General features: G+C 49.3%; 1 protein-coding gene across 1 annotated transcript; it reads left to right on the forward strand.

Moving 5' to 3' along the window:
• The first annotated feature begins 12,205 nt into the window (after positions 1-12,205).
• Positions 12,206-14,153, forward strand: LOC133262641 (uncharacterized). Its single transcript, XM_061442027.1, has 3 exons — positions 12,206-12,308; positions 12,391-12,540; positions 12,944-14,153. Exons 1-3 carry the CDS (start codon positions 12,206-12,208, stop codon positions 14,056-14,058), a joined length of 1,368 nt encoding a protein of 455 aa, XP_061298011.1. The 3' UTR covers positions 14,059-14,153.
• The last annotated feature ends 4,266 nt before the right edge of the window (positions 14,154-18,419 follow it).

Genomic DNA, 18,419 nt, shown 5'->3' on the forward strand with positions numbered 1-18,419 from the left:
TTCTCTTATCATTGTTGTCGTTGGTGGTAGCGGTGGTGATTTGTGTTGTACATTGGTTGCTGGACTGTTCTTGTCTCAACCCGTGGGAGTTGCACTCTTTTGATCCTCCTCCCCATTCCTCCAGGCGCAGGGAAGGGGAGAGCCCCGGGGGGGAGGGCACTCGATTGCTCTCAGCCTGGCACCACTCACTGGGAGTGAGTGAACAAGCTGTCTGGCTAGGGTTTAAACCACGACAGTATGATAAAACTGAATGATGTCACCAGAAGGGTCAAAACCAGGAACAGTTTTAGGTTGTTTCAAAATGTTGAGTATATAGGCAATCTACTTCTTTGAATCGGCATTTTTATGACTGCTGCTAGGGGACCAGCTTGGGTGTAGAAGCAGGATTCAACCACACCTGCTAATACAGGACACTGGACATGTCTTTTCTGCCTCTGAAATGCACATGTGTCCGTTAGCTTTTCTGCCACTTAAAATTGTACTGATATTTAATTTTGCAATGGCACAGTGCTCCTCACTGCTGGTACAAGTGTAACACAAGCGTACCTCCTTAACCCACTGGTGGGATCTGTTTGTATTTCACCTTTATGCAGAAAAGCTAGGCTCGTTCATATTCACCTTGAAAGGTCCACCGCAGTGTTGGACTGCTGCTCCACAAGGCCCCAGCTTCCAAGGAACAGAATGAGACCTGCCACAGGCAGAGCCTTCAACTTTTGAGGGCCTTAGAAGTAAAATATACTGTCTTGTTCCAAGTGAAGTTAAAAGAGCCCAGTAAAGAGTAACAGCATTTCAGATTTTAGCCAAAAGCTTCTATTCATGGTCCTTTAAAGCTAAATTTACTGCCTCCATTTAGCAGTGTCCCTGTAAAAATCCCTTCTGGCACAGAACAAAGCTGTGTGCAGTTCAGTAGTGCTATAGCAAACAAAATATTTCATTCTAGGGATCTAGCTATGCATCTATCTGCCTTTACTTAGGTCTTTGGTGTCTTTTTATTCCCTTTGGTGCTCAACAGCTCCAAGCAACAAGGTAGCACAGGTTATCATACTCCCCACACCTCAAGCCCAGCATCTCTGCCACTTGCTGAAGAAGCAATCACAAGGAGGAAAACCACCAACACAACATTTCCCCTGTGATAGGAAAGGATACAGCTTTATACAACTCCGCTGTCTCTGTCTCCCAGTGCAGACGGAGCAAGAAAAACCAGACAGGGCAGAGCATGAGCAAAATGATCAATGTTCTACCCACTAGTATGATAACTCCTATTTTTCAGAAGTCAGGGTTACCTCTGGGCCTTAACTGCTCTGAAGTAACACTCTTGCCCTTTAAAGATCCCATTCATTTTCTTGCACAAGCCTCGACAAGCCGTGATCCACAGCCACTGAGTTTGCCATGCATGTTTTCTGCATCCAGACAGGCAGGACACTGAAGCCTTTCCCAGGGAAAGTTTTGGCAGGGTGGGTGTATTTGCTGTAAAACGTTCTGCTTGAGAGCATTTTCTGACAAAAGAGAAAATAAAATCAAACATTTTGTTCAACAAGCCCAGGTTGGTTGAGAGGAAGCCCTTTCATCTTCCATGCTCTGGGTTGGTTTTATTACGCTGTGAAGCCATTTTACTGAATTAGTATCATAATCATGGCAATATAATGGGGGTATTGAACGCTGCAGCATGAGCCAGATCCCTCAGCTGGTACAAATCAGCATGGCTCCATTAACTTCAGTGGAGCCAATTTATATCATCTGAGGATCTGCCCTTTAGTTTTTACTACAGGAAAGCAAGACTACAAATGGGAGAAACCTATATTAAAAACAAATATCTTCAATCACAGCAGCAGGAATGCAGAAAAAATATTGGCTGAGTCAACTTTTATAGCAATGTTTTCTTTCTCTCTTGAGTGCCCAATTTTGAACACTCCCCTATAAAATTTTCCAAGCCTGGAGCAACTTTCCTCGTTCTTCCTGTTAAAACTCACCTCACCTGATGGAGGCAACAGGGTTCTGGAGGCGCACTACTTCTTTGCCCAGCTCAGGAGGCTGGCAAAATCCCTGTGTTGAGACAGCTCAAGCCTGCAGCCAGCCAACAGGACAGTTGTGAAAATATAGATCAGGCTACAAACATCTGCTCTTCTTGGGAAGCATGACCCTTCCCACGAGGAGAAGGTTGCTCCACTAGTCCCCTCTGGAAGGCCACTAGGTCCCTCAAATGAAAGTGCACTGAAGAGCTCAGGGCCCCTCAGCATCCTTGCAGTAAGTGCCTTTTGTTCAAAGCCCAGAGCTGTTAATTAAAGACTGGTGATTAATGATTAAACTCCACATGGTTCCTACCTCAGGCTTAAAAAGTCCTAGGGATGCTGACTTTGCTTAAGGCTCCAGTCTGAGGTTCTGGGATGTGAATAGCTATTTATAGAGAAGTCCATCAGCACTCTGAAAGGAAGTGTTCCTGCCACATAATTAAGAGGAAAAAAAAATATTGTTTCCAAAAAGCATAAAAGTCAAATATTCAGATTAGATAAACAAGCTCTCTGCCTGTATAAGCTGCAGCCAGATATGAGAGACTGTTTCTGTGTGTGTTTTCCCCTACTGGGTGCATTCAGCTCCTGGCCTCAGGTTTTTGTAGCAAATATTGTCTCTTGGGAGTTTAGAATTCATTGTCCATAAAGCTCGCAGATCCTCACACCATACTATATTCACTAACAATGAACACAAAAGACTTACACACGCAGGATCTGACAGACCAATCAGGGCAGTGTTTACTCAGTGCCAGAGGCCGCTTTTAAAGGGCTTTGCAGTTGTATTTGTTGTGCAGTACTCAGTTATACATGTTATAAGTTCAGAAAAGCTGTCCAACCTGAAAAGCATTTTAAGAATGACACAGACGAACCCTTTGGTAGCACAAGCCTGGTTTAAACGGCTCCTCAGTCCTTGAAGCTGGTGCAAGGTGCTTGGCTTTCCTGAATGCTGTAAAATTCATGGTACTCTGCAAGTTTCTTTGATATCCTGAAAAAGTTTAAAACAAAGCGAGGTTTGTCCAGGCATAGTGCAGAATTGGTCTGCTCTGTAGCCAGCTGGATGCATCAGTCCTTCCTGAATTACAGTCTGAAAGTGTCAGTGTAGGACCTGGGCTTCCCAGCTTCAGACTCCCATACTAGACAATGCCAGAACAGTAATGTATGGCTTCTGTCATCCACCACAAGCAAAACACATCAGTGCGGCACACAGCCATGGTCAGGTCTGGTGCAGCTGCTCAGCACAAGAGATGATAGGCTCCAGAGTGGGCAACACAGGCTAGGAAGGTCAAAATCAGTGGGATGTTTTCTGAGGTCTGCACTGCTGTGGCTGTTTGAGGATCTGAAAACTGATTGAAGTTTCAATTATTTTAAAACATTGGAAATACAAATTTTTCTCAGGTCCCAGATTTGGACACAGCTGACCAATTACAGACCAGTCACCTTTTATTGATTGTAAACTCTCTCTCTCTGACCGCAGCCAATTAAAGAAGATTGACTTGTGCGCTGAATGTTAGTGGGTAGCCCCTCTTCTTATGCAAATGTATTCCATCTGTTTTGACAGCTCCTCACTTGCTTCAGTCCAGCATCTGGTTTACTGCAGGTGGAAATGCTCTTTGGATATCCCAGACCTCACATCGTGCTTGGAGAGGGACTGTTGCAAGCCCTAGTCCAGATCAGCCATGGCTGTGGTTCCACAAACACTCAATGTCCTATGCTATACAAGCAGATATTCCTTAATCAAAGGCGGTCATGTTGCTCAACTATGATTTGCCTTTCAAAAACTCATGCTGATCTTTCTGACTGTCATCTTGTCCTTTCAAGCCCATGTTTGAAAATGGGTTGCAAGAAGACATGCTCCATGACCTGTAGGCTGACTGAAAGGGCAAACTGCTGCCTAGGTCCTGCTCATTGCCTTTCTAGCAGACTGGAGTACCATCAGCCGTTTTACAGTCATCAGGGACCCTTCCTGGATCACTATTATGTTCCATAGACAGCAGCCTCACAATCATATTGGCTGACTTTTTTGTCACCTTCAGGTGAAATCCATTTAACCCCATAAATCCAAATACATCCAGCTTCTCTGAGAAGTCCCTAAATAGTCGCTTCACTGCTGGCTGCCCTTTTCCTTCCCATGTTGATTTTGACAAGAACATCATGTACCTTTTCTTTGGTTTCACAACATACTCCTGCCAAAACACTGTATTTTCAAGATTTAAGTTAAAAAAAATGAACATCCCCTTAGATGAACGTTGGCAAGTCTGAGTCCCACTGCCACTGGTTTACATTTTCAGGTATCCCTGTGGAATGAAAATTTCTAATTGTGGTTTTGGGGCGTTCCCCTCTCTGTCCTTCAGTCATGCTTATGGCATACAAGTTAGACATGTTTATATTGGAAACTTTGGTAAGAGTTCTCATAGCCTAATTATTCCCTATCAAAGTATAATAAATCCTATATAGTTTGCATAGGCTTCAAGAGATTGTAGGTTATTATTATCCCTTTTTGACCTTGACCGCCAAAAATATTTGATACTTGCATGGTTGTTACTTGCATGTTGTAAAGGAAAATAACTGAAGGTGGAGTCAATGAGCAGATCCTGTTTACAAAGGACACTAAAAGTCCCATTCCTCCTTCCATGGCATGAATTGTGAGAAAGGACTGTTCTACAGAGCTGTGCACACCATCGCCTGTCTGACCAGCACCCAGCCCAAAAATCTCTCTCTAGGTTTTCCTGAGATTATTTTCACCATGTATTTTGCACTGCTATCTCTGAGGTTTCATGCCCTTTCTATGAATGTGTTTTACAAAAACACCTCCAAAGCTTTATCATATATTCCACATGTGCCTGTTTCATACACAAACACATGTTTGGGTTTTGGCTGGTGGCTGCTATCACTTAAGCTATCTGGTTTCAAAAATGTCTTCTGACAACTAGCATGGTAAAGGAGTGGCACTTCTACTTAGTCCCTAATGTTACACAAATGGAATCCATTATATGGTTTTCTCTGCTTTGTTTTAGGCTGTGAAAGAATGCATTTGCTACACAGTGCCCCAAGCAGTTCATCAGCAACAAGGCTCAAGCCCAGCATGACAGACATTACAGAATCACGGAATATTCAGAGATTATATTAAAGTTACAAAAACTATGTGTACGTTGTGGTGCATCCTGGTGATTGCTCTCCTGGCTCCATGAGTAAGACATAAAGTGCTTCCTGAAAAAAAATGAAGCCATTGGTCGGTAATTAATGTAAGCCTTAGATGTTAAAGTGGGGTGAGTCTTTAGAAGATTGCCCACAAGAGGAGGAGTAGCAGGGGGAAATCTCAAGGTCAAATTTAACTAACAAAAGGTCTGAAATGGCATATTATAAAGGTCTTAGCCTGGAGAATATGGTCATGTTTAAAACCTGATAGGCACAAAACTAGGCAGAGGAGCATTCCCTCTCTCTTCCCACTCTACGAGGATATATGCAGAACCAAAGTCCTCACTGCATTGTAGAAACCAGCAGAATAAAAATACAATTAAGATGTTTCTTTTTAAAGATAGGATTTCCTTGAAGTGCCCTTTTTTCAACACGTAGTTCTCTACTGCCTGACAGTGGGGTGATCCATGTTTCTCTGTTCTGTGGACCCTATAAAAACAGGGCATCAGCCTTTGTCCTATGGGTCATGGTTTAAGCCCAGCCGGTAACTCAAAACCACACAGCCGCCTTTCTTCCTCCCCCACCACACTCCCACACCACACCCCCACACACCCCCCTCCTCCCCCTCCCAGAGGGTTGGAGATGAGAATGGAGAGAATGTAACTCCCACAGTCCCATAACTAAGGTATAACACAAAACCACTACTGCTACCACCAAATAACAAGGGAAGAGAATACAACCATTCACCACCCGCCAAACGACACCCAGCCTGACCCGAGCAGTGATCTAACCCTGTTGGGTAACTGCCCCCAGTTTATATGGTGGGCATGACGTGCTGTGGTATGGAATACCTCTCTGGCTAGTTTGGGTCAGGTGTCTATCTCTGTTTCCTCCAGGCTTTTCCTCTTCCCTGGCAGAGCATGAGGCTCAGAAAGACCTTGGTCAGACTAAAACATTACTGAGCAGCAACTGAAAACATCAGTGTTACCAGTGCTGTTCCCAGGCTGAAAGTCAAAAACACAGCAGTGCACCAGCTACTAAAAAGGAGAAAAATGACTGCTACTGCTGAACCCAGGATACTATGGACGGACAGTAAATTCAAGGAGCTTGAGGAAAAAAAATGGCTCAAAACTAAGGTTTTTCCTAAATAGGCTGCTTTTAAGTAAGTTTAAAAAGTCTCAGAACAAAGGTAAGATCACACCTTGAAGAGCAAGTTGCTAATCCTGAAAGCCTGAAGACTCTCTGCTGTTAGCAGTGAGAAGATGCAGAATTGTCCATAGTCCACAAAGCCAGAGAATGAAAGCACAGGTTACACCACACCTTTCAAACTGAACGGAAAACAGGATAAAACTTTAATAGACATAATCCCATTGTCTGTTATGCTGAAGTAAATACAGCAGCTCTTTGGAAATCAGGAATTGGTTACTCCTGGTTTAACTGAAAGAGAAGTTTTGCCTGATGCTCTTTATAGTTGTAGCAGAACACAAACATCTGGGTCCAATTCCCCACTGATCAGAGCCCTTAGTTACCACAGCTGTAAAATACCTATTTCACAAGAAATTTAGAAAACCAGCATGAAATGTCTTTTTGTGCTGACAAACACCATTACAATGAAGTATCACCTAGAGTCAAGCTTGGCCAATTCCCTTTTTTTGCAGTTTTCACATGCACCAAAGGCTTATCCTCACTTGAGCAAAACAAGTCAGTAACATGATAATGGAAGATAAATGTATAAGGCATGAACACCAGGAAAAAGACTTAGAATGCGATTGCATGTATGATAGGTTTGCTCCAGAGTGGGAATAATTAGCCCTCTAATTAAACTTATATTGCTGCTAGACAAGAGCAATGCTCAGCAACACCTGGTCTGGAACATTCCCATCTCTGCAGGCAGCAGATGGAGCACACAGACATGATCTGCATCCGTCCTACCAGGTCCACATTACCTATGCAAGTAATTAAGGTCTGGGACAATGTCTGAATTATTGTGAACATCACCAGATATTTCCTTATCTCATTTGCCCTCAGTAGCTAAAACTGGTCTTTTTGCTGATTTTCCCTTCTTCCTTCCTCACCTTTCTGCCATCCTGATGTTACATTCCTTTCATTGCTGTCCAGGGCAGCACAGAGATAGACTCAGATTTTGCAGCTACTTGCATGCAAGTATTTCTGAGAGGCATCAGCAGAGTTTTGCTGAAATAAAGTCAACCAGGTGACAACCAATAGAGGCCTAAAAGTGTGAGCTTACAAGTTAACTGCTGCTCTGACCTGCTTTTGATATCCTGAAGGGGAATTAACTGAGATGCCAGGACTTGGGGATCCTTTTGACATCCCTCCTGAAATCATTACAACATTATGACAGAACAGGGGCAGGTTAAAAGTCTATCTGATCCTGTAACCCCCCTCTAGTAGCATCCTGCTTTAAAAAACAAAACATGGGCATGAGTAGACTTAGCAATGAGGAATATATAAAAATACATGCAGTATATAGTGGTTTGTTTTTTTCATGAATTAGGCTACCTGGACCCACGTAAATTTCACATATCCCTTTATCCCACAGTATAACTATGTATAATATGATAAAGTAAATTATTTTGTTTACATTGAATCTGTGACTTTGTGTTTTGGCATCCCTTATTTTATCTGAAGAGGAACACAGATCAGCCATTCCCTACTGGCTTTCTCCTGGAAGCTCAGGTTTTTGTGCATCTCTGTGACAACTGTGTCAACAGACATGTTTCTTTCTTACAGCTGAAGAATCCAACATGAATAATTACATTATAGATTTGATTACCTTTACTGCCATTTATTACACCTTTTCTATTAAAAAATGCACTTAAGGAAAAAACCTCACAGCCTATTCAGATGGTGGACATACATGGCTCCCTCAAAACTTGGGAAAAGAAGTTCTTTTCCCATCAACTTGAGGAATTGCCCAGACCTGCTCCTCGCAGCACTACGGTATTCCCAGCTGGTGTCTGGGAAATTAATGTCCCCCATGAAGAGAGGGGATGCCGATTGTCGTGGTTTAAACCCAGTCAGGTAACTTGTTCACTCACTCCCAGTGAGTGGTGCTGAGCTGACAACAATCGAGGTCCGTGTCCGTCTCCCCCCCCCCCCCGCACCGGGGCTCTCCCCTTCCCCGCTCCCGGAGGAACGGGGAGGAGGATCGAGAGAGTGCAACTCCTACGGGTTGAGACAAGAACAGTCCAGCAACAAATCACCACCGCTACTATCAGCTAAAACAATGATAAGGGAAAATAACAAGGGAAGAGAATACGATACCACCGGCCAAGAAAACGAGTTCCACCCGGAAGCCCCTGTCCTTCCAGGTAACTCCCAGTTACCTCCTGGGCATGACGTGCTGTGGTATGGAATACCTCCCCGGCTAGCCCGGGTCAGGCGCCCCGTCTCTGCTTCCTCACAGCTTCCCCTCCTCCCTGGCAGAGCATGAGCCTCACAGAGTCCTTGGTCAGGGTAAACATCACTTAGCAACAACCGAAAACATCGGCTTCACCAACACTGCTCTCAAGCTAGAAGTCAAAACACAGCACTGCACCAGTTAACACAAAGGAAAAACATGACTGCTACTGCTGAACCCAGGACACCGACCCAGTGATTTCCCCTAACAGCCTGCAGACCAGCTCCTCAGGACTGGCATTCAGGCTGGGCAATGGGTAGGAGACATCCGCAGCAGGCGCTTTGTTTTACACTCCCCTCATCCTTACTCAGAGTGGTGGAACACAGGGAAACTGACTGGCACTGACTGACTGACCCCTGAGACCACAGCAGCAGATTCCATGGGCACTCTGCAATGTACCTCAATGAGCAGTGGAAACTTTGCTCTCTTGAACTCCAGGGCAGTGACTCTGCTGCCCCTTCTCTGCGTTCATCTGACAACTGTCAGTTCAACCCTTTCACAATCATGGTGGCCAAGATCATTCCTGCCAATCCAAGGCCTTCCACAGTTGCAGCTCCTCAGTCAATTTCCAAATTGACTCTTCCCACCAACTTGAGGAATTGCCCAGACATGCTCCTCGCAGCAGTAAGGTATTACCAGCCGGTGTTTGGGAAGTTGATGTCCCCCATAAAGAGAGGGGATGCCGATGCAGTGATTTCTCCTAACTGCCTGCAGACTAACTCCTCAGGGCTGGCATCCCAGATGGGCAATGTGTAGGAGACACCCACAGCAGCTGCTTTGGTTTACAGCCCACTCATCCTCACCCAGAGGTCTCAACCACATCATCAGTGATGGGAAGGGCTGAAACATAAACCCTGTGCCGTACACGCAGTGCAACACCTGCACCTCGCCTGCCCTGCCAGCCCCTCCTCAACAGCCTGGAACCTCCATCCCAACACTCCAGGCATGGGACACCTTCCACCAAGTCCTGCTCATCCCAAGGAGAACCCTGGTGAGATTCATCAAGTTATTCCCTGCCCAACTCTCCAGCCTGTCCAGGTCTCGCTGGATGCCAGCACAGCCTTCTGGCGTGTCAGCCACTCCTCCCAGCTTAGTGTCATCAGCAAACTTGCTGATAGTACACTCAATTCCCTCATCTAAATCATTGATGAATATATTAAATAATACCGGTCCCAGTACTGACCCTTGAGGCACTCCACTAGATACAGGCCTCCAACTAGACTCCGCCCCATAGACTACAACTCTCTGGCTTCTCTCCTTCAGCCAGTTCACAGTCCACCTCACTACCTGATCACCCAGACCACACTTCCTCAATTTAGCCGTGAGGATGCTGTGGGAGACTGTGTCAAATGCTTTGCTGAAGTCAAGGTAGACCACATCCACCGCTCTGCCATCATCCATCCACCGTGTTATTTCCTCATAAAAGGCTATGAGATTGGTCAAGCATGACTTCCCCTTGGTGAAGCCATGTTGACTGCCCCTCATAACCCTCTTATCCTTGATATGCCTTAAGATGGCACCAAGGATAAGGTGTTCCATCACTTTCCCAGGGATGGAGGTGAGGCTGACCGGTCTATAGTTACCCGGGTCCTCCTTCTTGCCCTTTTTGAAGACTGCAGTGACATTTGCTTTCCTCCAGTCCTCGGGCACCTCTCCCGTTTCCCAAGACTTGGTAAAGATGATGGAGAGTGGTCTAGCAATGACTTCCGCCAGTTCCCTCAGCACCCGCGGGTGCATCCCATCTGGACCCATGGATTTATGGATGTCCAGATCGCTCAACTGGTCTCTAACCCATTCCTCATCGACTAAGGCAAAACGCTCCATTGACCTGACTTCATCTGAGGTCTCAGGGGTACAGGGCTCTTCAGGACTGCCTCCGGCAGAGTAGACAGAGACAAAGAAGGCATTCAGTAACTCTGCCATCTCTGTATCTTCTGTCACCAGGGCACCCATCCCGTTCATCAGTGGGCCTACATTACCTCTGGTGTTAGTTTTATCTGCCATGTATTTGGAAAAGCTCTTTCTGCTGTCCTTGACCCCTCTCGCCAGATTTAATTCTAAGGAGGCCTTAGTCATCCTAGCTGCCTTCCTACGTCCTCTAGCAGCAGCCTTATATTCCTCCCAAGTGGCCAGCCCCTCCTTCCATGACCTGTAAACTCTCCTCTTCCACTTGAGCATACCCAGCAATTCCCTATTTAGCCACACAGGTCTCCTGGTCCTCTTCCTTGACTTCCTACGTGTCGGGATGCTCTGATCTTGAGCTCGGAAAAAGCAATCCTTGAATGCCAACCAACTATCTTGGGCCCCTTTACCTTCAAGCAGCCTTGCCCATGGGATTTCCCCTAGCAATTGCTTGAAAAGGCCAAAGTTTGCCCTGCTAAAGTCCAGGTTTGCAATTCTACTTGCTATTCTACTGGTCCTACCACACAAGATCCTGAATTCCACCATCTCGTGGTCGCAGCAACCAAGGCAGCCCTCAACCCTTACTGCTTCGACCAGACCCTCCTTGTTAGTGAGGATGAGATCCAGCAGCGCTCCTCTCCTGGTCGGCTCATCCACCATTTGCAGGAGGAAGTTATCACCCATACGCTGGAGGAACCTCCCGGACTGTGGCTGGGTTGCCGAGTGGTCCTTCCGGCAAACATCAGGGAAGTTAAAATCCCCCACGACGACCACAGCCTGTGACTGTGAGGCCGCTCTCAGCTGCCTGTAGAAGGCCTCATCAACTTCCTCACCCCGATCCGGTGGTCTGTAACAGACACCCACAACAGTATCGCCCCTGCCAGCCTGCCCCTTCATTCTCACCCACAGACTCTCAACTCGCTCGTCATCTGTCCCTGGACAGAACTCGGTGCATTGTAGTTGCTCCCGCACATAAAGAGCAAACCCACCACCCCGCCTGGCTGGCCTGTCTTTTCTGAAAAGGACATAGCCCTCCATGACTATATTCCAGTCATGTGAGCTGTCCCACCGCGTCTCTGTAATTGCCACCAGATCACAGGCTCCTGACTTAACACAGGTTTCCAACTCCTCCTGCTTATTTCCCATGCTGCGCTCATTGGTGTACAGACATTCCAGGGAGCGAGCTGAGCACACCGATTTCACCCTAGGGTTATAGGAGGCCTCCCAGTCTTCATCAATTCTGGAGCGCTGCCCCACTGGGGCAAGCCCAGCTACAACCCCATCCCCCTTCGAATCTAGTTTAAAGCTCTCCAAATGAGCCCTGCTAATTCGTGCCCCAGCATCCTTTTGCCTCTGTGAGACAAACCTTTCTCACTTGTCATTGTCCAGACTGGTGCCCTATAAAACCAGCTGTTATCAAAGAATCCAAAGCCCTGCCTGTAGCACCAGTCTCGAAGCCAATTGTTTATGAACTGAGTGACACCTTCCACCAAGTCCTGCTCATCCCAAGGAGATCCCTGCTGAGGGAATGGACCAAGGCTTCCAGCAAAAGGCGCCTGCACCCACAGCTCCTGGGAGCCATCGCTAGGGGCTGGAGGACCCCCGGCCCCTTTAAACCTCTCCCTCCCCAGCAGCAGCTGGGGACAATGCTAGGGCGGGGCAGAACACGGGGAGCCCCAACGTTCCGCTGGGGTGGTGTCCAAGAGTCCTTAGCAACAGCCACCAGTCAGTACAGACCATGGAGCTGCCACCACAGCAGCTCCCACTGGATGGCCCCCAGGCCCCGCTCGTGCTTCAGCTCATTCCAAACTCTGCGCTCCCCGAAGGCTTCTACCCTCAAGGTGGGAACCTACCCGGCAGCCACGGCTGCTGTGGGGGCAAGAGCGGAGGTGACCGCGGCCATGGCTCCTGTCTCTCTTTCAGGCCAAGCCAACCTGTGCCAACCTCTGCCAGCCTCTGCCAACCTCTGCCAACCTCTGCCAACCCTTGCCAACTGCCAGCAGCAGCCCTTCCCTGCATCATGGATCCCCTGGAGAGCATTGTCACCCTCGGACGAGCAGGAGCCACCAGCAGGTCTGTCACCCCTGTCTGCTCTTGCACCCCAGCACCTTCTACACCTCCAACCTTCCCAAGGCCGGGTGCTGGGGGATCCCACCCCTCTGTCCCCAGGCAGATCCGGCACAGGGGCTCTGCAAGCCCGGCAGGGCATCCCTTCTCTCGCCTGGCTGGGGTGTGCCCAGTCAGTCCCATCTCCAGGGACGTTCCCAAAGGCTCAGGGCCACCTCTCCCGTTCCACCTCCCAGAAGCTACTCTCCTCCTTCTTTCCCAGCCCGTCCTGCCAGCACAGCAGCTCAGCCGTAGGGAGCGCCCCGGCCACCAGCTCCCCCCGAGCCTGGCGCAGAGCTGGGGGCTGCAGGCAATGCGGGTGGCCCTGGACGTCCCCACGGCTCAGCACGGCTCCCACTCTCCCTCACAGGGCTGCAGAGGGCTCCATGTGGCTGCTTCTTCAACCCCCAGCACTTCTCTGTGCAGTGGACCGTGCCTAGACCACCTCCAGCAGACACCTGCACACCGGGCTTCAGTGCTGCTACTCTGCCAGGTGCTGCCATGCTGGGGACTGGGTACTGCGGGACCCTCCTGGCCTGGGCAGCCCCCGGGACCCCCCAGGGCCCAGCACAACACCTTGCACCCCAGAACCATCAGGGGACAGGAGCAGCGGCCCCAGTGCTGCCAGAGCCCAACCCTAGGAACACCCACATCAACGGGGTGCCTGCAGGGAACAACGTCGCCAGCATGAACACCTCCATGGGGATAGCCCCTGGTAATAACATCCCCACGGGCAGCAACGTCCTCCTCAACCGCTCTTCTAACCACCAGAATCAAAGACTTGGTGAGCCAGATGCAGACATTGAAGTCACTGAGGAGATGCTCCTCAAAGAGGCTCTAAGGCTCTTTGGTATGTCTGAGGAGATGGAGGCAGTCATCCAGCATGGTTCCAGCAGCGTCATCATGCCTGAGGACCATGATGACGCCATCAGAAAGGCTAGAACGCTGGCCCCAGCTGCCCCAGACTTGCTGAATTCCATCCCCAGCAATAAATACATCGACGGGGTGTCTGCACAGCCCAACACCCCCAGCACAGCCACCTCCGTGGGGACAACCTTGGGAATTAACATCCCCCCAGGAAACGATGTCCCTCCAAGCAGCTTTTCTGACCCCCACCATCAAGGCTTTGAAGACATGAATGACAACCTTGCACGTGACAAAGAGGTGCCTCTTGACGAGGCCCTGAGGTTCTTCGGTTGCTATGAGGACACTGAGAGGGTCATCCAGGAGGGTCCCAGCAGCAGCCGCATACCTGAGGACCCTGGTGGCACAGACACAGACATCTCCCTCTGCGACTTCACCTCGCTCTCACTGCCAGATGAGCTGCTCACCTGTGACTACGATGTCAATGAGATAGCCAAAGACATCCAGAGCCTTGAAGACATCGTCGATACTGGAAAGTACCCCCATGAGTTCTGGGCTGATGTGGGGATGGACCTGGAACCATCCCAGCCTGACGGTGCAGAGTACTGGGGGATAAAGTAGGGGCTGAGAACCTCACCCAAGCAACACAGCAAGTGCAGCGCTTGCTGGTTGACTTAACGAGTCTTTTTCTCTTATTTTTCCATTAAAATCCATTTCTCCAGAACCGCTCCATGCCTGTGCGGGAGGGGAGGGAGCACCGAGGGGCACTGGGAAAGGACACCATTGAGCCTCATATCAGAGCTGCCCAGCCCTGAGGGGCACCGAGCTGGCCCCAGAGCAGAGTCATCGGCAGCAGTGGAAGGGGGAACTTTCTGTCCCTTTCCCTGGGGAGCCAGGACAGACGGGTCCCTGCAGGACTCACAGACACGGCCCCGGGCAGAGGCAGCACAGAGACCCTCACCCAGAGCTCTCAAACACATCATCACTGAATCACTAAACAATAAGGAGGTACAGGTGAGAAGATGATTCTGTCTCACAACAGAACACAGCTCCTAGGAAAGGCATTGCCAGAAAGCTGTCATTACTGTTACATGACTGGATGCCACAGCCTCCCAAAGAGATGCTGTGTAAGAAGTAAAGGGTACATTTGAGTGCCTGAGCATAGCTGCTCAAAAAGCAGCAGAGGACCACTAGAAGAAAAGATGCCTCCAGTTGTAGAGAGTTACAACAGATCCATTCTCAGTTCGGACTCATCCTCCGCTCCCAGTCTCCCGCACTGATTTTCAGGAGCAGCCATAAAACCATTTGGGACAGAGCACACTGCTGGTGCGAATGACACAACAGCTTTCATTTGGCAAAAGGTCACTTGTTGATACCAGCAACGGGTTTGCCCTTCTTCCCACAGGTGAAATAGGGGAGTGCTCCATCTCCATGCCATGTCTTGATAGCGGGGCTTCAGCAGCAAGGGAGTCTTTGTTTTCTGTGGCTTTCAGCAGGACCTAGCAACCTAAAGAAGCATTCTGCCCATAGCATCCACAGTCTGGGTACAATTAGGAACACAAATTGACCATTACATCCTTTATTAATATGCTCCAGTTTTTATCACAGTATGCTAGAGATTGGAAGGGACCTCAAAAGATCATCTAGTCCAATCCCCCTGCCGGAGCAGGAACACCTAGATAACGTTACACAGGAATGTGTCCAGGCGGGTTTTGAATGTCTCCAGAGAAGGAGACTCCACAACCTCCCTGGGCAGCCTGTTCCAGTGTTCTCAGTCACCCTCACTGAGAAGAAGTTTCTTCTCAAGTTTAAGTGGAACCTCTTGTGTTCCAGTTTGTACCCATTACCCCTTGTCCTATCACTGTTTGCCACTGAGTAGAGCCTGCCTCCATCCTCGTGACGCTCCCCCTTTATATATTTATATACACTAATAAGGTCACCCCTCAGTCTCCTCTTCTCCAAACTATAGAGACCCAGCTCCCTCAGTCTTTCCTCATAAGGGAGATGCTCCACTCCCTTAATCATCTTAGTTGCCCTGCGCTGCACTCTCTCCAGCAGCTCCCTGTCCTTCTTGAACTGAGGGGCCCAGAACTGGACACAATATTCCAGATGCGGTCTCACCAGGGCAGAGTAGAGGGGAAGGAGGACCTCTCTCGACCTACTAACCACCCCCCTTCTAATACACCCCAGGATGACATTGGCCTTCTTGGCCACAAGGGCACAGTGTTGGCTCATGGTCATCCTGTCGTCCACTAGGACCCCCAGGTCCCTCTCCCCTACACTGCCCTCTAACAGGTCGTTCCCCAACCTAGACTGGAACCTGGGGTTGTTCCTGCCCAGATGCAGGACTCTACACCTTCCCTTGTTATATTTCATCAAGTTATTCCCTGCCCAACTCTCCAGCCTGTCCAGGTCTCGCTGGATGCCAGCACAGCCTTCTGGCGTGTCAGCCACTCCTCCCAGCTTAGTGTCATCAGCAAACTTGCTGATAGTACACTCAATTCCCTCATCTAAATCATTGATGAATATATTAAATAATACTGGTCCCAGTACTGACCCTTGAGGCACTCCACTAGATACAGGCCTCCAACTAGACTCCGCCCCATAGACTACAACTCTCTGGCTTCTCTCCTTCAGCCAGTTCACAGTCCACCTCACTACCTGATCACCCAGACCACACTTCCTCAATTTAGCTGTGAGGATGCTGTGGGAGACTGTGTCAAATGCTTTGCTGAAGTCAAGGTAGACCACATCCACCGCTCTGCCATCATCCATCCACCGTGTTATTTCCTCATAAAAGGCTATGAGATTGGTCAAGCATGACTTCCCCTTGGTGAAGCCATGTTGACTGCCCCTCATAACCCTCTTATCCTTGATATGCCTTAAGATGGCACCAACGACAAGGTGTTCCATCACTTTCCCAGGGATGGAGGTGAGGCTGACCGGTCTATAGTTACCCGGGTCCTCCTTCTTGCCCTTTTTGAAGACTGCAGTGACATTTGCTTTCCTCCAGTCCTCGGGCACCTCTCCCGTTTCCCAAGACTTGGTAAAGATGATGGAGAGTGGTCTAGCAATGACTTCCGCCAGTTCCCTCAGCACCCGCGGGTGCATCCCATCTGGACCCATGGATTTATGGATGTCCAGATCGCTCAACTGGTCTCTAACCCATTCCTCATCGACTAAGGCAAAACGCTCCATTGACCTGACTTCATCTGAGGTCTCAGGGGTACAGGGCTCTTCAGGACTGCCTCCGGCAGAGTAGACAGAGACAAAGAAGGCATTCAGTAACTCTGCCATCTCTGTATCTTCTGTCACCAGGGCACCCATCCCGTTCATCAGTGGGCCTACATTACCTCTGGTGTTAGTTTTATCTGCCATGTATTTGGAAAAGCTCTTTCTGCTGTCCTTGACCCCTCTCGCCAGATTTAATTCTAAGGAGGCCTTAGTCATCCTAGCTGCCTTCCTACGTCCTCTAGCAGCAGCCTTATATTCCTCCCAAGTGGCCAGCCCCTCCTTCCATGACCTGTAAACTCTCCTCTTCCACTTGAGCATACCCAGCAATTCCCTATTTAGCCACACAGGTCTCCTGGTCCTCTTCCTTGACTTCCTACGTGTCGGGATGCTCTGATCTTGAGCTCGGAAAAAGCAATCCTTGAATGCCAACCAACTATCTTGGGCCCCTTTACCTTCAAGCAGCCTTGCCCATGGGATTTCCCCTAGCAATTGCTTGAAAAGGCCAAAGTTTGCCCTGCTAAAGTCCAGGTTTGCAATTCTACTTGCTATTCTACTGGTCCTACCACACAAGATCCTGAATTCCACCATCTCGTGGTCGCAGCAACCAAGGCAGCCCTCAACCCTTACTGCTTCGACCAGACCCTCCTTGTTAGTGAGGATGAGATCCAGCAGCGCTCCTCTCCTGGTCGGCTCATCCACCATTTGCAGGAGGAAGTTATCACCCATACGCTGGAGGAACCTCCCGGACTGTGGCTGGGTTGCCGAGTGGTCCTTCCGGCAAACATCAGGGAAGTTAAAATCCCCCACGACGACCACAGCCTGTGACTGTGAGGCCGCTCTCAGCTGCCTGTAGAAGGCCTCATCAACTTCCTCACCCCGATCCGGTGGTCTGTAACAGACACCCACAACAGTATCGCCCCTGCCAGCCTGCCCCTTCATTCTCACCCACAGACTCTCAACTCGCTCGTCATCTGTCCCTGGACAGAACTCGGTGCATTGTAGTTGCTCCCGCACATAAAGAGCAAACCCACCACCCCGCCTGGCTGGCCTGTCTTTTCTGAAAAGGACATAGCCCTCCATGACTATATTCCAGTCATGTGAGCTGTCCCACCGCGTCTCTGTAATTGCCACCAGATCACAGGCTCCTGACTTAACACAGGTTTCCAACTCCTCCTGCTTATTTCCCATGCTGCGCTCATTGGTGTACAGACATTCCAGGGAGCGAGCTGAGCACACCGATTTCACCCTAGGGTTATAGGAGGCCTCCCAGTCTTCATCAATTCTGGAGCGCTGCCCCACTGGGGCAAGCCCAGCTACAACCCCATCCCCCTTCGAATCTAGTTTAAAGCTCTCCAAATGAGCCCTGCTAATTCGTGCCCCAGCATCCTTTTGCCTCTGTGAGACAAACCTTTCTCACTTGTCATTGTCCAGACTGGTGCCCTATAAAACCAGCTGTTATCAAAGAATCCAAAGCCCTGCCTGTAGCACCAGTCTCGAAGCCAATTGTTTATGAACTGAGTGACACCTTCCACCAAGTCCTGCTCATCCCAAGGAGATCCCTGCTGAGGGAATGGACCAAGGCTTCCAGCAAAAGGCGCCTGCACCCACAGCTCCTGGGAGCCATCGCTAGGGGCTGGAGGACCCCCGGCCCCTTTAAACCTCTCCCTCCCCAGCAGCAGCTGGGGACAATGCTAGGGCGGGGCAGAACACGGGGAGCCCCAACGTTCCGCTGGGGTGGTGTCCAAGAG

The sequence above is a fragment of the Pezoporus flaviventris genome, unplaced genomic scaffold, assembly GCF_033815535.1.
Source record: "Pezoporus flaviventris isolate CSIRO_AGI_PZ_B2104156 unplaced genomic scaffold, CSIRO_AGI_Pfla_v1 ptg000213l, whole genome shotgun sequence".
In the NCBI taxonomy this organism is placed as follows: domain Eukaryota; kingdom Metazoa; phylum Chordata; class Aves; order Psittaciformes; family Psittacidae; genus Pezoporus; species Pezoporus flaviventris.